A 23,413-nucleotide genomic window follows, 5' to 3' on the forward strand; every position below is an offset into this window, starting at 1 on the left:
CCAAGGCTCCTTAGGCAGCACAACCAAATGCTCAATCACTACCATCGAGAAGGACAAGGGCAGCATATACATAGCAATGCCATTATAGTGAGTGTAACAAGGTCAGCAAGCTGGACATCATAGAATAGGAGTTCCCTGATTGGGGCTGTTAACCTGGTCCAATCTGGGAGCCCTGCCTGACAGATATAAACAAGAGTGTCAAGGATACTGACACTATGGTGCCTGGCTCTGTATGAGGCAGTACTGTAGTCAAGCACTGTTCATATGTGAACTAAGCGTGACTGGGTAATTGGATACTGGCCTCCGTGGAGTTATTTCAACCACCAGCGATACTTCCCCCTCCAAGACACTCATCAATCTGACTTGAAAACATAGTGTCATTCCTTCAGTTTTCCTGGGTCAGAATCCTGGCAGTCCTTCCTGGGTTTTGTGGGTCTACTACAGCACATTGACTGCAGATGTAGAAAGGTTACCCACCGCTGAATCCTGCCGAGCTGTTCTGAATGGTGATAAATTCTGATACCGACATGAATAAGTCACACCCGGTGAGATCTGCTGGCCAATTAGAGACTGGCAACTGTTCTGCTCAGCAGCACCCCAGAGAACACAGTCATTGCTGGCAGAACAGCACCTCCTGAGTTCCAGAATACAGAGAACCAGGGGAAAAGAGATTCCAGTGGGGTAGGATTTCTCACGTTGGATGGGGAAGGGATTGCAGAAAGAGCAGGAGCAAACAGATCAGAAGCCATGACTGTGGTTGGGGGGAGTTGGCTTCCAGCACCACTGCCCTTCCTCCCTTTCACTTCCTGATGTCCAAACCCTTGACTTGGCTCTTTAACTGAGAGTCTGCCTACCCCATATCCCAAGCTGACAAGGTTTCCCATGGAGTAGCAGCTGTCATCTATACTGCACCGTGACAGATCTGCCTGCAACTGGGTTCATGCCAGAAGCAGCAGGAGGACACTTCGTCATTAGTAATTGGCCACTGAAGATCCACAAAGGGTGGCAGAATGAAATAGTCTACCATGGGCCTTCCAGCCCAGATGTAATTTGTGGTGGAGGTGAGAAGGCAGCAGGAGACTGGTACATCACCTAATCACCTGGTACATCAGCTAATTCAATGCCTCTTCCAACCTAAAGATGCCACCTCTGGGACCAGGACATTCTGCCCACTATTTTGAAGTGCAGGGGAGCCCTTCTGAGCAAAACATTAAATAAACCATAAAATAAGGAGCAGGATTAGGCCATTCAGCCCATTGAGTCTGCTACACCATTCAAGTATGGCTGATATGTTTCACAACGCCATTTTCCTGCCTTCTCCCATAACCCTTGCTTGCCTCACTAATCAAGAACCTATGTATCACTGTCATAAATACACTCAATGACTTAGTCTCCACAGCCCTCTCTACTGGCAATGATCTCCACAGATGCAACAGCTTCTGACTAAAGAAATTCTTCCTCATCTCAAGGGTTCTAAATAGTCATCACTTCAGTCTGAGACTGTGCCCCTAGCTCTTAGTCTCTCCTGCTAGTGGAAACCTCTTCTCCATGTTCACTCTACCCAGGCCTTTCAGGATTCTGTAAGTTTCAATAAGATCCCCCCACATCCTTCTAAACTCCATCGAGCACAGGCCCAGGATCATTCTTGTAAACCTCCTCTGAACCCCTCCAATGTCAGCACATCCTTCCTTAGATAGGATTGTGGTTAGGTCCTCAGACCCTTAGAGGGTCCAGAGCTGCTCACAATATTCCAAATGCAGGTCAGCAGATTCTTATACTGCCTCATCTTGCCTGCACTTATATTCTAGACTTCTTGAAATGAATGATAACATTACATTTACCTTCCTCACTGACAACTGAATCTGCATATTAACCTAAGAGCATTTTGAACGAAAACTCCAGAGGCCTTTTACGCTTCAGTTTTCCAAAACATTTCCCCATTTAGAAAATAGTCTACACCTCTATTCTTCCTACCAAAATGCATGACCTCGCACTTTTCCACATTGTGTTCTATCTGCCAATTTCTAGCCCACTCGCGTAGCCTGTCCTTCTGCAACCTCCCTGCATTCTCTACACTACCTGTCCCACCACCTATTTTTGTTTCTTTTGCAAACTTGGTAACATTGCCCTCAGTTCCTTAGTCCTGATCCTTAATGTACAACATGAATAACTGTAGTCCCAACTCTGACCCCTGTGGAACTCTACTAGTCACTGGCTACCTTTCTGTAACCCTTTATCCCCACTCTCTGCCTGTTTCCAGTCAGCTAATCCTCTGACCGTGCCACTACCTTTCCGCCAGTACTAAGGGCACTTATGTTATTTCGCAGCTCCTGGCTCGAAGGTCTTCTGGAAATCTAAATAGATCACATCCACTGGTTCTCCTTTATCTAAATTGCTCAGTACCTCCTCAAAGAATTCCAACAGGTCTTTCAGGAATGACCTCCCCATAATGAAGCTGTGCTGCCTCAATCCTATTTTACCTGTACTAGTACTTTGCAATCTCATGAGATGATACTATGACTTTAAGAGGGTGTTTAAGAGGTTTTTTTGCTAGGGTCTTGAGGCTGAATGAGGAAGCTCTTATCCCTCTCTCTATACAGCTAAAAGCTGGGGTTCTCTTCCTACTGCTAGAATTGCATGTGTTACAATGTATTTTATTGAATTTGCCTTTGCCAAGGGTGTGTTTATAGGATGTTACTAAATTGGATCAGTTCATCAGTAGTAGTTAATACATATATTTTGTTAAGCATTTTGATAGAGTTACGGTTGAGCCAATTCTCTTATTTTTATATTGTCTGTATTTTCAGTGGAATGTAAAAATACAGTGTGTTTTGCTTAAAGTCGAATAGTTTGACCAATCAAATTGTATCTGGAATGCAACATCTTACCCTTAAAATAATAAAAAGGTAGTCTCCAGGCTATCTTCTCAATATATTTTGAGGTGGTTTGGTACAGTCCATAACATTCATCCTTAATAATAGACTCTAAAATTTTACCAGTGGCTGAGGTCAGGCTAATTGACCTATTGCATCCTGTCTTCAGCCTCCCTCTCTTCTTAATAAGGAGTGTTATATCAGCCACTTTCCAGTACTCTAGGACCCTCCCTGACTCCAGTGATACCCGAAGGTTCGCCACCAATACCTCTACAATCTCCTCAGCTATCTTCTTCAGAAATGCTGTTCAGCCAGTCCAGGTGATTTATCCACCTTCAGACCTGTCAACTCCCTCTGCACCTTCTCCAAAGTGATGGCCACTGCACCACCTCTGTCGTTGGCTCTCTTGAAGTTCTAGTATGCTACTGACATCTTCAACTGTGAAAGCTGATGCAAAGTACCTACTCAGTTCCACTGTCATTTCCCCATTCCCCATTACTACATTTCTGGCCTCATTTTCTAGTGGTCCAATGTCTACTCTTGCTTCTCTCCCTTACCTTTTAGATATCTAAAAGCTCTTGCAATCTTCTTTTACATGATCAGCTAGCTACCTCATACTTAATGTCCTCTGCCTTTCTTGCTTTTTTAGACGTCCTCAATTCCTTAACACACATTACAAACTCCAGATTATCCCAAAGTGAGGGTGAGGACCCCCTGTAAACTGAACTTTCAGAGTTGCGTGTTCAGAAACAGTAATGACTCCACACCATCACTGCCACTTTCTCCTGCTCTTGTGGGTCTCCTCCTGCTTCCTCACCATTCACTGGGTGGTCGCCAGTTTTAAAATCCAAATGGGGTCACAGTGGGAAACAATTATCCAGGATAGAGTTATTAGTCCCTTGGAGAAATGTGGATTACTTAGGAAAAGACAGCATGGACACATTCAGGTCTCTACTTGCTGGAATTATTTAGAGAGATAGCTGGAAGGGATTGATGAGTGTAATTCTGTTGATGTGGTGTACTTGGGCTTCCAAAAGGTGTCAATGCACAATTTCCATGTAAGAAAAGTTAGAGCTCTGGAGTAAGCAACTAATTGCAACATGGATACAACTTTGGCTGAGGAATGGGAAATAGGGAGTATTGCAGGTTTGTAGTGAAATTCTTCAGAGTTTGGTCTTTAGGGTGGGCAGACAGGTGGCAGATGAAGTTGAACGCAGAAAATTACAAGATGCTACCTCCTGGTGCAAAGAATATGGGAAGACTATATATTAAAGGGTATTATTCTAAACAGTGTGCAGAGGGCAGAGACAGCTGGGTGTATTGGTACATCAGTCAGTAAAGGTGGCAGATTAGATAGAGCTGTTATAAAACATACAGTACTTTCACAGAATCCCTACAGTGTGGAAATATGCCATCCGGCCCAACTTGTCCACACTGACTCTCCAAAGAGTATCCCACCCTAACTCGTTCCCCTACCCCTGCATTCTAACCCACTTAACCTAAACATCCCAGAACACTGCAGACAATTTAGCATGGCCAATTCACCTACCCTGCACATCTTTTGGGCTGTGGGAGGAAACCCATGTAGACACAGGGAGAATGTGCAAACTCCACACAGACAGTCGCCCGAGGGTGGAATCAAACCTGAGTCCCTGGTGCTGTGAGGCAGCAGTGCAAACCACTGAGCCACCGTGTTATGCTTCATTAATAGAAACATTGAGTATAACAGCAATGTCATGATACTGGACTTGCATAAAGTACTAGCCAAACCTCAGCTGGGGCATCATGTACAGTTCTGGGCACCACACTTTTGTAAAGGGCATGAATTCATTAATGACAGCACAGAGCAATTTACAAGAATGATTTCGGGGATGGGAAACTTCAAAGACTGGAGGGGGGCTCTGTTTTCCTTGGAAAAGAAGTTACGAGGAGATTTGATAGATGTTTTGAAAATTATAAAGGGCCTGGACAGAGTGGAAAGGGGGAAACTGCCCTTACTTGAAGGATCAAGATGCAGAAGTCATGGGTTTAAAGTGGTTTGCAAAAGAAGCGAATACAAGGTGAGAAGAAATTTCTTTTTCATGCAGAGTGTGAAGGGGGTCAGTTATCTCAGTTGGCTGGCCAGCTGCCTCATGTGCAAAGTGGTGCCAGTAGAACATATTCCATTCCCAGATAACAAGGTGTGGAGCTGGATGAACGCAGCAGGCCAAGCAGCATCATAGGCACAGGAAGGCTGACTTTTCAGGCCTAGACCCTTACCGGTTGAGCTTACCATGCAAGTGCCAGCTTCTCAAACTCACCCCTCTCCCAAGGTTAAAGTCAGCACCAGTGCCTCTCTCTAATGAGGGAACAGTCCTCTGGGACTACAACAGCTTGACCTGGTTAGGGGGTGGAATAATTCTCCCTGAAAATGGGATGAAGGCAGGTTCAAGCTAGTGTTAGATCATTATTTAAATAGAAACAATGCGTTACACTAAGGGAAAAGGCAGGAATTGGCACTAAGTCAAATGTTCAGTGATGAACCGCGATGGGCTGAATGGCCTTTTTCTGCACAGTAACAATTCTATGAGTGAAAAAAATCTAGGTTGCAATCGGAAATGGACATCAGATGCTGGCCTCGCCAATAAGTAACAAAACTCCCACTTTTGTTTATGAAAACTACTGTGTGAAAATTTGTTGCTTCTGGATAGCAGTAACTGTTCTACATCGTTGACCTGTTTTGGCACGAAATATGTGAAAGGCGCTATATAAATGTAATTTTTTTCATTAGAATGTCTGAGTTCATTTAATTATTTTATGCTAAACACGTTTTTTTTTAACTTCAAACCGTGTACTTAAAATGCAATAAATGACCGGAAATGACTGCTCTAAAGAAGTGAAGGGGCTTCAGAAGTTAAGAGGGAAAGTTTGTGTAAAAGTTTCACGCTGATGCAGTTATGCAGCCGGCGGTGGGGAGGGCGGCTCCGGGCTCCGGGTACCTGTCCACGGACCGCTGCCTGGCTGCCGTGCACTCGCTGGCGACCCTGGCCGGCCTCATGGCCCTGCTGTCGGCCGTGCTCCTGCTCCAGCTGCGGTGCCAGCAGCCGGGTGAGCTTCTGTCGCCCGTGCCCGGCGGGCTGCCTCGGCGGCTCCTGCGCTCGGTGTCGCAGGGGCTGGCATCTCTCTCGGTGTCCCTGCACCTCTGCTGCCTGCTCCTGGCCCTGATGCAAGGCTACCTGGCCGCCGATCTCTGCGGGGGACAACCAGACAGGTAAAAGGATGACCAGAGATCAGGACCCTGCCTTTTTAGCCGGAGTTGTCAAGGGGGACCGAGCTGACAAAATCTGGTGTGTGGAGACTCGCTTTGACAAGCTACAGAACAAGTTCACAAGGTTTTCATATCGTTCCGGGTGGAATCCTGGAATCTGACGACCTAGGAGGAGGCCATTCGTCCCATTCTAGCTGCGCTAGCGCTTTCCAAATCCTCTGAATTGGTGCCCATCCTTTTGCATTTATAGATCTTTTAAAAATTATTTTGTCCAAGGTAACACCTCTGGGGCAGGTGAGAATTGAATCTATGGCCCTCTGGTGATATTGCGCCGATGATGCTGTAAAAAAAAACCCAAGGAGCTTTGCTAGAGCTTTATTCAGCAAAATTTGACATCAAACCACATGAGATAATTGGACAAGGCATAGAGATATACAGCGCGTAAACAGACCCTTGGGCCGGACTCGTCCATGCCGGTCAGATATCCCAAATTAATCGAGTCTCATTTGCCAGCATTTGGCCCCTATCCCTCTAAACCTTTCACATACCCATCCAGATGCCTTTAAAATGTTGCAATTGTGTCAGCCTCCACCACCTTCTCTGGCAGCTCATTCCCCACAAAAATGTTTTATCTAAGAAGAAGGTTTTCAGGACCCTCTTACAGGAGGAGAGCGGGGGGGGGGGGGAGAGGATTTTAGGGAGGGAATTCCAAAGATTGGGACCTCACCTCTGTTCCAGTGGTGAGAGATAGTAGGAACTGCTGATGCTGGAGAATCTGAGATAACAAGGTGTAGAGCTGGATGAACACAGCAGACCAAGCACCATCAGAGGAGCAGGAAGGCTGATGTTTCGGGCCTAGACCCTTCATCAGAAATGTCTAGGCCCGAAACGTCAGCTTTCCTACTCCTCTGCTTCTGCTTGGCCTGCTGTGTTCATCCAGCTCTACACCATGTTATGTCCGTTTCAGTGGTGAATTGATTAAATTAGAGGTTGCCTGCAGGCCAAGTTTTGGGGGATTGATGACAGCTGGGTGAATTGTCAGGCTGGAGATTAGCGTCAAGGAGAGACCAGACCATGAAGGGATTTGTGAACAAGGATTTAAAGTTTTCAAATCAAGGCATTTTTTGATTGGGAACCCAGTGTACGTTGGTGAGCACGGGGGCTCAAACTGAGAGTTTTGGATTGCCTCAGTTTATGGGGAGAGGGGGTTTAGACTGTGGGCGGTTGAAACAGTTGAGTTCCAAGGTAATAGAAGTAGAGATGAAGGCTTCAGCGATTTAGAAGCTAAGGTGAGGAAAAAGGCAGACAATGCGGTCGTCAGGAAAAGGTAGTCTCAGCGATGGCTCAAGGCTCATCTCTGGGTCAAATCTAACTAAAGGGGCGAGGCAGCAATACATGTGCAAACATGCCCCTGTTTTTATAGCATTGTGCACAGGATTAGTGTGACTGAAAGCCAGGCTTAAACTGAAAATCCTCAGCATGTAAATTTAAACGTCATTGTGGCAATGTAAGAATTTGAAGACAGTATAGAGATGAGAAACTGGACCACGAAACAGGTTCATTCGTGATAAAAAGGAGCAAGAGCAGGCCATTCGGCCCTTTGACCCCCTCGACCATTCAATGACCATTCAACTCCGTCCCCTGTTCCCGCTTCCTCCCCATACCCTTTGACCCCTTTAGCTTCCAGAGCTTTATCTCTTAGAGTCGTACAGCACAGAAACAGACCCTTCGGTCCAACTCGTCCATGCCGACCAAATATCCTAAACTAACCTAGTCCCATTTGCCAGCATTTGACCCATATGTCTCTAAACCCTTCCTATTCATCCTGACGCCTTTTAAATGTTGTAATTGTACCAGCCTCCACCACTTCCTCTGACAGCTCGTTCCATACACTCACCTTCTACATTTTGGCCTTGACTTCTTTGTTGTCATGAACAACAATGGTCCATGTGACTCCAGTCACACACCAACTTGCTTGACTAGAGGTGGGCGGTTGGCTAAAGTCTGGGCAGCGCACCATAATGTTGATGCCTGATGCAGACATCGTGGCAATAATGAAACAAGTTTGCCAGATTCATTAAACCAGGGAATGTTCCAGTCTTCCAGCAGTAAACAGGATACAGATTCAGGCTGTGATGTTGGCTGCAGACGGGTTCACTGAGTTTCCATCCATGCGGATGACATAAGACTAGACCCAACAAGAACGACTAAACTGTCACAGCACAGAAGGCCATTCACTCTGTCTTGTCCATGCCAATTGATTGCAAGGGCAACTCCATCAATTCCACTCAGAGATCACAGGAACTGCAGATGCTGGAGTCAAAGATAACACAGTATGCAGCTGGAGGAACACAGCAGGCCAAGCAGCATGAGAGGAGCAAGAAAGTTGATGTTTTTGGTCGGGGACCCTTATTCAGATTTCTGAAGAAGGGTCCCGACCTGAAACATCAGCTTTCCTGCTCCACTGATGCTGCTGGCCTGCTGTGTTCCTCTGTCAATTCCATGGCCTCTTATTCTTTAACCAATCCACTGTCCTAGTCTAGATAAAAGATAAGCACAATAAAATGAAAACAAGGTGCTGGAGATCTGAAAGTAAAAAACAGGAAAAACTCAGCAGGTCTTGCAGCATCTGTACAGCAAGAGAGAGAGGTAATGTTTTGCATCTGATACGAATCTTATGTCATACTTGAAACATTAACTCTGTTTCTCTCTCCACAAAATGCTGTCAGACCTGCTGAGTTTCTCCAGTAATTTTGGTTTGAACCACTGGAATATAAGTCCTGTTCAGTCCACAGCAGAGTGGCACATAGTTCTGTGAAGTCACCTTGAGAAGGCAACATGTGCTTGGTTCAGTCTGTTTGCTGTATAACTCCAGTGCGAACCGTGCAATGTGGGCTCAGCCCTTGGCCAGGATGAGTCACAGTCCAGGTCAGGTTGTGTTGCTTGGAGAACAACACTCTGTGGCTACTGGGCCGTAGGATGAATACTGCAAATCATAGCAAGGAAGCCCGCTGATGTTCGAATCTTTGTCAAGTTTAATGCTGGTAATATATTGTCTGGTCATTATAGTAACTGCTCAATATTCATGTTCACTGATTTTATCCTCAGTCCTGACTCAAAAGAGTATAAACTAACTCCTGTACTTCTGGAGCACAAATATGGAATTATATAGGAAACACAACTTCTAAGTTTTGCACAAGACAATGGCCGGGTTTTTTTTTGATGATGTTGGTTCAGGGATAAATATTGGCCAAGTTAGTGGGGAGCATTGCCCTGCTTTTTTTTATGGGAATAGTGACCAGAGGATTGTTAATGCCCAGTTGGGAGAGCAGATAGGACCTAAGTTATTATCTTGTCTAAAAGATGGCTTCTCTGCCTCCCCAGGAGTGCGGTGATTCAGTTATTTGCTTGTCTGCGTCTATCTCTCTACATCACAACAGTCAGGGCATGCAAGAACGGAGGCAGCACAGATTGAGCTTGTCTAAAGAACAGGCTGCTTTTGCTGAGAAACCTAGTTCTGTAATCAGTCATAACATAGGAGAAAGCTCTGAGTTGCGTGAGCAGGGAGTATAATGAGCCGCAGTCTTTGTGTGAGCCTTTCTTCAATAGGCAGACCCCCAGGACTGGCCTCTCTAGTAGGGAGCCAGATTGGCCCTGTGCAGAATGAACGTGCCACCTTAAACCTGTCTGCTCTGTGGCCATTGCCAGTTTGCAATAACTGTTTTGAAACAGAATCTCAGTGTGTGTGAACTTACTTCAATCCATCACTTGTTGCTACTCTGCCACTGACTTTGTTTAACAAGAATTCAATTAAAATCGCAGTTTGGTTGGGGGTGGTTTTGGTTTCAGATTGGAAGAGGCAGAGGAAGGAGAGAAAACATCGAAAAAGTATTGGGTGAAAGGACTCGTCAGGTCACAGTGTAAAGCCATTCCATATAAGAATACCTCACAAAGCTCCTCCGGAGCATTTCTGGAAACGAAGCTGCATATAAAATGTCCTCAACATAATGCAGTATCTTCAGATACTTCACAGGAGCTTTTTCAGTTTCACACCGAGCCACATAACAAAGCAAAGAATGACTTGACTTTATATAACGCTTTTCACAATCACTGATCTCTCAAAGTGCTTTACAGCCAGTGAAATACTTTTGATGTGTAGTCAGTGTTGCATTGTAAGAAACACAAAATTCAGTTTATCCACAGCCATCTCCCAAAACAGCCATATAAATATTGACTGCAGGGTAAGTATTTGCCAGGCTTTCAGGAGTGCTGTTCTTCAAAACAGTGCTATGGGATCCTTTGCATTCAGCCATGCAGGCAGATGGGACTTCAGGAAAACATTGCACCTGAAGGTTAGCAGTACTGCACTGGAGAATCAGAAAACTTTTTTGTGCTCAATCCCTGAACCAAGACCCATATGGGTGTACTATCCACAGCTGACGCCAGAAACAGGATTCCACCACAAGTTGGCTTATAAATAACTACTCAAATATAAGAAAATGAACCTTGAAGAAATTCCTCTCCAATTCATGGATGTTTTGGGACATGAAACGTCTGAAAACTAACCTTCCAGCTCAGTGAGCAAACGCACTCTACTGCCTTCTAAGCTGCCCAACCAATCCACTAACTCTGCAACAATTTTTGATTCTCAAGAAGTCCCTTAAAAAGGTTTGTATTGCTTGCAGTTTTGTCCGGAATTTGCTAAAATCCCTGGTTATTCTTTGCATGTGGATAAGTAAATGATTGATGGACCAAACAGCCTTCTGATTCTTCCATTACATTACAATAGTGTAAAATTCACTGCCACAGTGGTTTCGTATTCATTTCCCCTAATTAAATAATGATGTGCCTGAAGATATTCACAAAATGTTGACTCCAGAGATTCAAGGAAAAGGTCACATGTAAGAATAGGATGAGGCCATTCAGGCCCTTGAGCCCACACTCGTCAAATCAGGGCTGATCTTAACTTCAACTCCATGACCATCCTTTGCTCCCAGATCCCTTGATAATCTACCCATCAAGAGTTCAGACTTGAAATTTAAATAGACTCCAGAATTCAGAAATGAAAACCCAGACTTTTGACACACGATTAACCGTGTACAAGACATTCAGTAGATCCATCTCCTTGTTAAAGGGCTGCTGTAAATTTCTTCACTTCAACAGACCACCCTAGCCCCTGGCCAACATCTGTGTCACAGGCTGGCTGCAGTGCCCCAGCAAAGCTCAGCACAAGCTGGAAGAACAGCACTTCATTTTCCTCTTTGGAACTCTACTGCCTTCTAGATATGTTTGCTCGCTGAGCTGGAAGGTTCGTTTTCAGACGTTTCGTCACCATTCTAGGTAACATCAGCAGTGAGCCTCCGACGAAGCGCTGGTGTTATGTCCCGCTTTCTATTTATGTGTTTAGGTTTCCTTGGGTTGGTGATGTCATTTCCTGTTCTTTTTCTCAGAGGGTGGTAGATGGGCTCCAAATCAATGTGTTTGTTGATGGAGTTCCGGTTGGAATGCCACGCTTCTAGGAATTCTCGTGTGTGTCTCTGTTTGGCTTGTCCTAGGATGGATGTGTTATCCCAATCAAAGTAGTGTCCTTCCTCATCTGTATGTAAGGATACTAGTGATAGTGGGTCATGTCGTTTTGTGGCTAGTTGATGTTCATGTATCCTGGTGGCTAGCTTTCTGCCTGTTTGTCCAGTAGTGTTTGTCACAGTTCTTGCAAGGTATTTTGTAAATGACTTTCGTTTTGCTTGTTGTCTGCATAGGGTCTTTTAAGTTCATTAGCTGCTGTTTTCATTCTGGATGTGCGTTTGCTCGCTAAGCTGGAAGGTCAGTTTTCAGACGTTTCATCACCATTCTAGGTAGCATCATCAGTGAGCCTCCGACGAAGCCGACATCACCAACCCAAGGAAACCTAAACACATAAATAGAAAGTGGGACATAACAACAGCGCTTTGTCGGAGGCTCACTGATGATGTTACCTAGAATGGTGACGAAACGTCTGAAAACTAACCTTCCAGCTCAGCGAGCAAACTCACATTCAGAACCTCAACCTGAGCTACAAATCTTCTCAAAACTCACTGCTGTTTTAGTATGTTGGTGGGTTTGTGGGCTACCCTGATGTCAAGAGGTCTGAGTAGTCTGGCAGTCATTTCGGAAATGTCTTTGACGTAGGGGAGAGTGGTTATGGTTTCTGGGCACATTTTGTCTGTTTGTTTGGGTTTGTTACTGAGAAATTGGCAGACTGTGTTCATTGGGTACCCATTCTTTTTGAATACGCTGTATAGGTGATTTTCCTCTGCTCTGCGTAGTTCCTTTGTGCTGCAGTGTGTGGTGGCTCGTTGGAATAATGTTCTAATGCAGCTTCGTTTGTGGGTGTTGGGATGGTTGCTCCTGTAGTTCAGTATTTGGTCCGTATGTGTTGTTTTCCTGTAGACGCTGGGTTGAAGTTCCCCATTGGCTGTTCGCTCTCCTGTGACATCTAGGAATGGCAGTTTGATGTTGTTTTCCTCCTCTTTTGTGAATGTTATGCCAGTAAAGGGTATTATTGATGGTCTTGAAAGATTCCTCTAATTTGTTTTGTTTAGTGATGACAAAGGTGTCATCCACGTAGCAGACCCAAAGTTTGGGTTGGATGATTGGCAGAGCTGTTTGTTTGAGTCTCTGTATTACTGCCTCTGCTAAGAGCCCTGATATTGGAGATCCCATGGGTGTTCCATTGGTTTGTCTGTAGGTTTTGCTATTGAAAGTGAAGTGGGTGGTAATTTGATTGGGACAACACATCCATCCTAGGACAAGCCAAACAGAGACACGCACGAGAATTCCTAGAAGCATGGCATTCCAACCGGAACTCCATCAACAAACACATTGATTTGGAGCCAATCTACCATCCCCTGAGAAAAAGAACAGGAAATGACATCACCAACCCAAGGAAACCTAACCAGATAAATAGAAAGCGGGACATAACACCAGCGCTTCGTCGGAGGCTCACTGATGATGTTACCTAGAATGGTGACAAAACGTCTGAAAACTAACCTTCCAGCTCAGTAAGCAAACTTACATCCAGAACCTCAACCTGAGCTACAAATCTTCTCAAAACTCGCTAGCCTTCTAGCCTCAATATTGATTTCAACAATTTTAAGGCTCGAGACACCTTCGCCCATGTACTTACCCCAACCCCCACATACATCAGGCCTTATTATCACAGGTAGTCCCAACTCAAAATGTCAACTTTCCTGCTCCCCTGATGTTGCCTGGCCTGCTGTGTTCCTCCAGCTCCACACTGTGTTATCTCTGACTCCAGCATCTGCAGTTCTTACTATCCCTTATCATCACATAGGTCTGCTTTTTCTTTCTGTCCTCTAGCCTCCCGTGTGTGTGTGTGTGTAGCTGCAGGACACAGAGAAACATGAGTTGTGTAAATAACTTTATTAATACTCCACCACCAGGAAAGTACCCATGTGACCAAAGGACCAGTGCCAAGCCAAGGCCTGGTTGGGGCAACATTTACACGAATGAGAGAGTGAGGGGAGAGGGTAAGGACTAAATCAAAATAGAATTGGAAGGGAAAATAAGGCATCCCAATGCAGGGAAGCTGTTAAGGCTTCAGATCAAATTCCATGTTTATAGCACCTTCAAAAATATTACATCATCTCGAGGCACTCCACAAGAACATTATCCAATAAAGTCTGGCATCAAGCCATTTAGGAAAACATAGAAGTAGGCCGTGAAAAGCTTCTTCAATGAGGGATAAGGGAAGGTAGGTTAAGGAGGAGACTCCAGAGCTCCGGAACATGGCAATTGAAGATAGAGTCACTACTAATGAAGAGATTAAAACTGGGGAAATTAAGCAGGAGTTGGTCTGGTTAGGACATCTGAATGTTGATGGATTTAAGGACACCACAAAAACTGAGAAGGTCTGGGTCACAGAGGAATATAAAAGAAAAGATCAGTAACTTTGTAGCAGATGCACTATTGTAAGTATTACTTGTGTAAAACTGTATATAACTGCTCTCAGTGAGTATTTTGATTGTGGCTCTGTTTCTTCCGTTCCAGATCTGACTGGATTCTCTTGAATAGCCGCCCTTCCCGCCATGTGGCCCTCAGTGCGTTCTGTCTGGGTGTTATCGTATATCTGGCAGGTACGTTGTGAAACAACATCCTCCCCCAAACACTCCCGCACACAACAACCGAGACGTCACCTTGGCTCTCTTTCGAATGAGACACTAGGCTAAGAGCCACTTGGGGAGATGTGAAAGATTAGACTGCACCATTTTGAAGACAAGCAAGGGGAGTTCTCCACATTGTCCTGCATCAATATTTATCTCCCCACCCCCTCTTCCCCATAAACACTTGCTCATCTGGTCATTATACCACTGCTGTTCGTGGGAACTTGTTGCACACAAATGATATGCTGCATTTCCTACATTACAAGTGATTATACTTCAAAAAGCAACTAACTAGCTGTAAAGCATCTTGCAATGTCCTGAGATCATCACAGAAACACAAGTCTTTCTCAAGTGGTCAGAGATAATGGGAACTGCAGATGCTAGAGAATCCGGGATAACAAAGTGTGAAGCTGGATGAACACAGCAGGCCAAGCAGCTTTTGTGCTCCTAAAATGCTGCTTGGCCTGCTGTGTTCATCCAGCTTCACACTTTGTTATTTCTTTCTCAAGTGCATAGCTCTCTCTTTTGGAGTCTGTAGGACCAGAGGTTCAATCCCCATGCCAGAGTCTTAAACACAATGCAAGCGGACACTGCCCAGTGCAGTACTAAGGGATTGGTGCATTGTCAGAGGTACCACCTTTTGTCAGGGACTTTAAACTGATGCTGTTTCCACATGTCACCAGAGGGAACAGATCCTATGGTACTCTTTTTGAGGAACAGAACATTCCTGGACAATACACAACCTTCATTTTTGCCACTATCAGAACAATGAGCAAACTGTTCATTGTTATTTTATGGGATCTTGCTGTGTCACGTTTCCTGTACAGGGATGGCTATATTTCAATCATCAGGTGTTCAGCACAGTGCCATGTCCAAAAAAATGCAGAAGGCAGTATATATCAGCAAATACTTCCTTTCAAACCCATTGGCAACCACATCACCCATTCTCAAGCCTCAGGCAATTGGCCATTTATCCTGTGAGACTAGACGGAGAGGCTTAGCAACCTGTTAGACCAGCAGAGGTGGCAGTGTCTGGAGAAGTGGGATCACAGTCAGTCCCAGTTCACTGTTTGCCAGGTTGCTGACCCGTGGTCACTAGCAGGACTGTCAGTATTGCCTGGAGAATAAAAGGGGGAGTTTGCCCAGTAAACAATCAGATGGCCTCACCCATTTCCTCTTGCTCTCCAACTCCAATCCGAAAACAACCTCCAGCAAGTAAGTGGGAGCCACCTTAGGGTGGTGAACCCTGCAGCACCTTAGGTTGCACTTGGTTAGGTCAGGGTCAGAGAATCCTACTGATGTTCTAAGTAAAAACTGAAAGAACAGCTGATGCTAGAAATTAGGAATAAAAACAGAAATTGCCGGAAAAGCTCAGCAAGTCTGGCAGCATCTGTGGAAAGAAATCAGAGCTAATGCTTCAAGTGCAGTGACTGCTCTTTCAGAACAGATGATAGCTAAGAAATTTTTTTAATGCAGAAGATAGGGTGGTTGGGGGGGGGGGGGGGGGGAGAGAGAGAGAGAGAGAGAGAGAGAGTAAATGTAAGTGGAGTAGAGCCCAAAGAGAGAGAAGAACAGTTGGACAGTCTAAGAAGTGGATAACAATCAGCCTGGGAGAATGAATAGCTGCTGATGGGGACTATTAGTGGGTAACGATGGGGTGTGTGTAATAGCAGAGCAAGTGATAACAAGGCCTGGTATGTGGGGCTTGGGGTAAGGATAAGGGAAAAGGTGCCTCAAGCCCTTTTTTCTTGTTGAACTTGATTGAGTTCAGAAGGCTGTAGAGTTCCCGAGTGGAAATGAGGTGCTATTCGCTTTGATACTTAGCACTGAAATCAGCACCTCAGTAGGTACAGGCAAATCGCAAGAATCGCCCCACAACCTGCCACCCTGTGACATAATATCTCAATATCCCAACAACAGCAGCAGTTCAAGGCGATAGCTCACCTCCACCTTCTGCAGGGCAACTGGGGATGTGCAATAAAAGCTGACCTTGCTAGTGGTACCCACTTGCCATGAAAAAGTTAACAAAAATAATTATCCTGAAAGACTGAGATAATGGGAACTGCAGATGCTGGAGAATCTGAGATAACAAAATGTGGAGCTGGATGAACACAGCAGGCCAAGCAGCATCTTAGGAGCACAAAAGCTGACGTTTCGGACCTAGACCCTTCATCAGAATAGCTTTTCTGATTGCGTTCATCAGAATAGCTTTTCTGATGAAGGGTCTAGGCCTGAAACGTCAGCTTTTGTGCTCCTAAGATGCTGCTTGGCCTGCTGCATTCATCCAGCCCCACACTTTGTTATCCTGAAAGACTGAACAAGCTTGGACTCTCTCCTGTAGAGATGGTGGAGGAGTAACCTAGTAGGAAAATGAAGAGAAAGTATTTCCACTTGAGAAGGAAACCAGAGCTACACAAATATAAGTCTCCAATAAATTGGACAGTATAGTGGTTAGCACTTGTTGCTTCAATGTGCCAGGAACCCAAGTTCGATACCAGCCTTGGGTGAGCGTGGAGTTTGCACGTTCTCCTGTATCTGTGCTGGTTTCCTCCGGGTACTCCAGTCTCCTCCCAAAGTCCAAAGATGTGCAGGTGAAATGAACTGGCCATGATAAACACCCTACATGCAAGGTTAGGGGGCTGGGGTGGGAGGGTGGGATGCTCTTCGGAGGGTTGGTGCAGATTCATTGGGCCAAGTGGCCTTTTTCTGCACTGCAGGGATACTATGAAATTCAGGATAAGCTTCTTTCAATAGAGACTGTGGAACTTACGACCAAAGGGCATGATCAACATGTGCAGAATTGATGCATGGAGAAGTTGGATAAACATAAGAGGGCCAGGGATGGGAGACAGTGATAGAGTGATAAAAGGAGGGAGAAGACTCCTGTGGAGCATAAACATTTGCAGATACCCAATGGACTGAATGGCCTCTTCCTGTTATATAACATTCAATGTAAGCTAGTGCAGGGTTACAGGGAATTGGTGAAGCACGACCTAGACTAAAGTATGCAATGGCGTTACCAACCTGTGACGAAGATAGAAAACCAAAGCAGTTTGACCTGTCTCGCTCTCTCTCCATCCATTTATTTATTACTGTAACATGCACAGGATGCTTCAGTCAAGGCGAACCCATACAAGAAATGACAACCACCTTTCCTCGATCAGCTTCTGTTCTCAACGGTCTCTGTATCCTGAGATTGGAAGTGAGGATATTTTAGCAAATGCAGGAAACAGACCTGTGCCTTCTTGGTACCACGGAGAGGGAGTAGCTAGCCAGGACGATAAAGGGAGCAGATTTCCTTCATACAGTAACTTAAATTAGTTCTTCATTCTCTGAGCATAAGCGTTTTTGAGGGAACGGAGAGACAGACCATTGGGAAATCATATCAGTTAGCTTCTCCACATCAGTGCTGTTGTAAACTGCCGTCGGGAAGAATGAGAAGTTGCGTTCGGCAAAGTAAAAAGGTATCTTATGCTTGTGAAAATACGCATACAAACACACCCACGCGTAGATACACCAGTGCCGTTAACTGTCCAACTCTTTCAGAACCTTATTCCATCTGATTCCTTTTCTTCGCACGACCCAGAACGAGCTTTGCGACCATTGTTCACTGAATACACCATCCAACACTGCAGAGAAACCAAACCAAACATCAGCCACGTTAGTGTCAGACTCAGTGGGAAAACGATCCTGTTAGGTAAACATTGACCCTAAAGTCCAGAGGGCACAAGCTGATGATCAACACTTTCAAAAGAAAAGTTAAATACAGCAAACTTTGTTTTAACTGGTACTTTATGAACCAGCACTCTTAATAAACTGGTAAAAATTATATCCCTCAAATACCAGAAGTTTCCGTATTATTACGATCTCCACAATGTCAGATCAGTCAAAGGTGTGAGTGAGAAGGCTCTCTGCTGATAAGTTTTATTTAAAGTTGCATTATTGTTTAAGTGATTTATACTGTAAACAAAATATAACAGTGATGTGTGTATCCCTTGCATTATGTTTCTATTTCTTAATGTGTGTTTTTACATTGATTATGTGGCTGTCTTGATTAACTCCTGGTCCGATTAATAAAAAGTTTGCTGTAATTAAAAAGTGAATCCATTTAGGGCTCTGAGGAAAGGGAGGGCAGGAAGGATCTTGGTTTGACATCTTATCCAAAGGTCAGCACCTCTGACAGTGCACCATTCCCTTGTGGGGGCCATTTCAACCCAGATCAGGGGCACACAGTTCCAGAGTATTAAACCCACAACCTTCCAGTCAGAGCAGTGACAAATCACTGCTGACTCCTCTAAGTGAAGGACACTTTGAAATGGCATTTTGATCTAAAGCTGTACAAAGAGAAGTGTCTGAGAGAAAACTCCAAATCTGAAGAGCAGTTTTGAAACTAGGGTCAGTCTTCCTGTTTCAAGATACAGGCAAGACAACTGAACTGTAAAACACAAAATTGAAAGTAATCCCTTCAACTGATATAAGCTGACAGGAGCAATGGTTGAAATTTCTCAGAGGGTCAAGCAGTAGCAAATATATGGGGAATTGCTTTGGAACCTTAAAAATATAGCTAAGCATGCTGGGCAAAATGAGGTTCTCTAGCCTCAGACCAGATCCTCTTTAACAGGATTCCAGTACGTGGAGCAAGAGGAGGCCATTCAGCCCCTTGAGCTAGTTCTGCCATTCAAGTGGTTGGGAGGTCATGTTTCAGCTGTACAGGATATCAGTAAGGCCACTTTTAGAATACTGCATACTTTTCTGGTCTCCTTGCTATAAGAAAGATTTTGTTAAACTTGAAAGTGTGCAGTAAACATCTACTCAGATGTTGCGCTGACTGGAGAATTTGAGCTATAAAGAGATGCTGAATAGGCTGGGGCTTTTCTCCCTGGAGTGTCAGAGACTGACAGAAGGCCTTATAGAGGTTTATAAAATCATGAGGGGCATGGATAGGGGGAATAGCCACCATCTTTTCCATCCTGGATAGGGGAATCCAAAACTAGAGGGCATAGGTTTAAGGTGAGAGGGGAAAGATTTAAAAAGGACCTGATGGATAACTTTTTCACGCAGAGGGTGGTATGTGTATGGAACGGGCTGCCAGAGGACATGGTAGAGGCTGTTGCAACTTTTAAAAGGCGTCTGGGTGGCTACATGATTAGGAAGGGTTTAGAAGGATATGTGCAAACACTGGCAAATGGGACTAGGTCAAATTGGGATGTCTGGTTGGTGCAGATGAATTGGATCAAGGGGTCAGTTTCCATGCTGTATGACTCTAAGTAGTTCATAGCTGATCTGTCTCTCAACTCCATCGTCCCGTCTTGGATTTATAGTCCTTCAAAGTCTTGACCAACCAAAAGCTTTCATTCTCAATTTGAACCACATAATCAGTTCCCAGCATCTACAGCAATTTGGAGGGGACAGAGTTTCACATTGCACTAACATTTTTGTGCACTGTTTCCTGATATCATCCTCTGTACCAGGCTCCCCCATGAGAAAGAATTATTTCTCTAATGAGCCTATGAACTTGTAAATCATCTTGAACATTACAATTTAATCTATCATATTCAAGAAAACACAGGGCTAATCAGGGCAACCTTTTCTCATAATTTAACTATTTGTGCCCCACTTTCATTCTGGTCAATTTAGAGTGCAATCTCACTAAACTACGAGAGGCAGTGCTCAAACTGGATTGTAATGTGAATATGCCTCTGTCTCACACTGCTAAGAGCTTTAATCCTATGTAGCTGTTATGATAGTCTCCCAGGAGCCAAATGACGATCCCTTCTGTGGCTGGGCTGGGAGGTTTACTCTGTCCAACCATGTGCTGCACCTGTCATGAAAGTATTTGATGGGGGCAATGTCGGGGGAACTTTATTTGCAGATTATTTTGAGTTTAAAAGTGTTTTTTTACCCTGAATTTTACCCAGTGCTGTCCCTGTCCAGTGAGTGTTTGATGAGGACAGTGCAGAGGCAGCTTTACTCTGTAACTAGCCCCATGCTGTAACTGTTTTCCAAGTGTTTGATGGGCCAGTATAAAGGGAACTTTACTCTGTACCTCACCCTGTACCATAGCTGGTCTCAGTATCTCAGATGTTGACCTTAGGTAGACTCAAAAAGCAATGAACTGAAAGGAGCAGCTCCTGGATTTTGCCAGGCTGCAGTCCTAAAGCTCAGAGATTTGGGCTGTACCTTATTGTCGGGTCTGTGAGATTTTATATGGAGATGCCTGTGCTTTCTTTTCCAGCGTTCTCCATTTACGTGTTGTTGGAGTTTGAGAAGGAGAGTGCAATGGCGAGTGCTGGAGTCCTTGCCGCTGGGGTGTTGGTGCTTTTCATCATCATCATCCACGCCGTGGTGAAGGCTCGGTGCACTGACAGGAGCCGACTCCCAGAGCACAGCACCACCATGTTCGAGAATAACCGCGCTCCAAGGGGTGGCTGGCCAGAGCCGGAGCGTTCGGATCCCCGGGCCGAGGTCGAGGAGGATGAGGAGTCACATTTGCCTGCCTTTCGCAGGGAGACAGCCTACGAACGCTACCGCGAGCAGAAAGCCTTTTACGTGGCCACATCGGCAAGCCGAGCTGGAGCCACACCAACTGGACGGGATGGGTATGGCCATGCCCGGGCGCTTTCAGCAGGACGCAGCATGCCTAGCACCGGACCCTGGGACGGGGTGACACATGAAATGAGGCGGGTACTGGCACACAAGGGGACCGTATGTCGGAAAGACTCAACACTAGTCTGAGCTCAGTGTCAACCAGCAGAAATCAGGCTGGTGTGGCGATTGGCAACACTGGCACAGATCCCACAGGAGCATGCATGACCCCGTTAGTGAAGACTTCTTAAACCTATTTCCCCCTCTGCTCCCCTACAACCTCAGTGTTCAGGTCAGAGAGAGATTTTGGCTTTGGCATTGCAGGGTTCAGGCAACAGGGTATTTGGCATGTCAGTAAATGACAGGACTAACTTCCTGAACCAAACATGGAGGAAAGGAGCGATGGAGAAAGATGTAGGGAGAATCAGAATCGAACAAAGTTCAGAAGAGAAATAAAGAGAGGGACATGATGATTGGATTAAGGTTTGAAAGGAAATGTATACAAAAAAAACTTCAAAATCTTTTAACAATTTACTAAAGGAATGAGAATCTGGAGATTTAACTGTTCTCTTCCAGGGCAGGAGAAGGTGAGCAAGAATGTAAACTTTCTCATTAAAACATTACTTAACACTAAGTTGCAATTCTGATTTTCTACATTGAGATTAATCATGCACAAAATGTAGCAATTTCACAAAACTCAGGGTGAAATTACGAGCAAGCTGCTGTTTACATGTGGCTAACGGGGGGGAGGGGTTACTGCATACAGTCCAGCAGCTTGTGGTCATGATCAATTTACAGGGTATCACTGCCTCTCCTTAACCGTTGAGAAGTGTCAGCCCCTTGAAACTATTTTGGCAGCAAATTCTAAGCCAATTTCAGAGAGCCAGGAGTCCCACCTTCATGAGGAAAGAAACAGCACAAAAGCACCAGGCATAAGTGGAAATGTTTACTGTATTTTATTTACTGACCAGGGCAATTTTTGTTTTGCTTAAAAGGACAGGTAGAATTAATCAAATGAGGAGAGGTGTGTCTTAATGGCAGTCCGTTTTAACCTAAAAATATATATTTTGCAGATGTACATATATATTTTTTAACTAATCCTTTTTCCACTTTACAATGTAAGGGTTACTAAAAAAGAAAAAGTGGCAGCAGTCCTAGACAACTTTTTAAATTTGCATTCAAATCCTACAAGGTGTCATCAAGCTGCTTGACACTGAAAGGCATCACATTTGAACCCTACTCCAGCTGATGAGCCACAGGGAAAACCTCAATGGATTTTATGACCCACCTCCTATTCCTGCACCTCTTTTGTAGGAACCTGCCTCAGCAAGAGTTACCAATTTCCCAGTAACCATCCCCATCCATCAAACAGCAGCCTCTAAACAAGCACAGGTTCAACACAAGCCAGGCTCACTGCGCAGCTGGGACCTCAGTCTAAACCTGCTTACACACATGTGGAGAAGAACAAACAATGCTGCACATTACTAACAGATAGCCCTCCACAGACTAAATGGTGGACCAATTACCTCAAGCTCAGAAAACAAGGTGGTTTCCAGGATCTGACATTTGCTAAATATATAAAGAAATAAGTCCTCGATTTGGAATGCCCACAAATGCAGAATCATGTCAAGTTACTTGTGCTAGTCACAGAAGCCCTTAGCAGCCCCAGAACAAACAAACGGAAGCTTTGAGCTGAGCTGTGATGCCTCCACAGTCAAACAGCCTACCAATATTCACTGCCAAAGATGACATCCAGATCAAGAGCAATTGGGTGGGACACTCCATCTCCTGCAGCATTGTGATCCTGCTCAATCCGCTCCTCCTCTGAACAATAGCTAGGTCACACACCTTTCAGTGGAGGTGTGGGGAGGGCATGTCTTGTCAACAGCAGCTCTGGAGGCTCGAGACCAAATGGGCTGCTCCTCTCCAAGTGTGATCTAAACTCTCCACGTCAGCCTTGAGGCTGGCCTAGAAACCTCTTTGTTTTGAGGCAGGTGGTGAGCCCACTACTCAAGTTGATGGAATCCAAATGAAGGGATTCATTGTCACTGTCACTTGTCTCCCAACCTTGCCCAACCGGTCAAGTGAAAAATCAGGGGCTCTGCAGGTGGAGTCGGGATTGAGGGAGGTATCAGGAAGGGTTGAAGAAGAATAAATGACTGCCTTTAGCTCACCTAACTTTGTAAGGCTGGGAACGATGTTCACGACACTCATTCTCTTCAAGCTCAGGGCATGCTCACATCACTTTCTGTAATGGATTACAGAAAGAAGTCATTTGCTAACTCTTGTCCAGTCAGGGGGGGAAAAAAAACACTATACAAGCCCAGTTGCAAACAGCATTATTTTCACTTGTTGCATCCACACTACAGAAGGAAAGAAACTCAGGCTTAGCTAAACAAGTTAAAAGGAAGAGAGACTGACTCCTTAACCAATCAGCAAGAACCAGCAGTCTTGGCAATGAGGGCCAAGATCTGTTAGGCCTTAGTTCTGTTTATCGCCATCCTGACTGCATTATTGCTCAGAAGGATTGATGGCTGGTTAATGCC

At 44.9% G+C, this 23,413-nt stretch overlaps 2 protein-coding genes across 4 annotated transcripts in view; one reads left to right on the plus strand and one right to left on the minus strand.

The window, feature by feature from the left end:
* borcs8 (BLOC-1 related complex subunit 8) overlaps window positions 1–23,413 on the minus strand; it is a 78,879-nt gene that overhangs the window by 40,529 nt on the left and 14,937 nt on the right. For 2 of the 3 annotated variants that reach the window (XM_048559684.1, XM_048559683.1), the window contains exon 6: window positions 17,814–17,911. Coding sequence is in view for 1 of the 3 variants with exons in the window: in XM_048559682.2 (XP_048415639.1) it covers window positions 17,825–17,911 (87 nt within the window). In the remaining 2 variants the exon portion in view is untranslated. Of the gene's footprint in view, window positions 1–17,306; window positions 17,912–23,413 lie in introns of those variants that run through there. The other variant, XM_048559682.2, reaches the window with a different exon arrangement.
* tmem221 (transmembrane protein 221) lies at window positions 5,755–21,501 on the plus strand. Its single transcript, XM_048559681.2, has 3 exons — window positions 5,755–6,123; window positions 14,170–14,255; window positions 20,518–21,501. The coding sequence occupies exons 1-3, from the start codon at window positions 5,810–5,812 to the stop codon at window positions 21,015–21,017; spliced, it is 900 nt and encodes a 299-aa protein (XP_048415638.1). The 5' UTR covers window positions 5,755–5,809; the 3' UTR covers window positions 21,018–21,501.

This window comes from Stegostoma tigrinum, chromosome 30 (genome assembly GCF_030684315.1).
Source record: "Stegostoma tigrinum isolate sSteTig4 chromosome 30, sSteTig4.hap1, whole genome shotgun sequence".
NCBI classification, from domain to species: domain Eukaryota; kingdom Metazoa; phylum Chordata; class Chondrichthyes; order Orectolobiformes; family Stegostomatidae; genus Stegostoma; species Stegostoma tigrinum.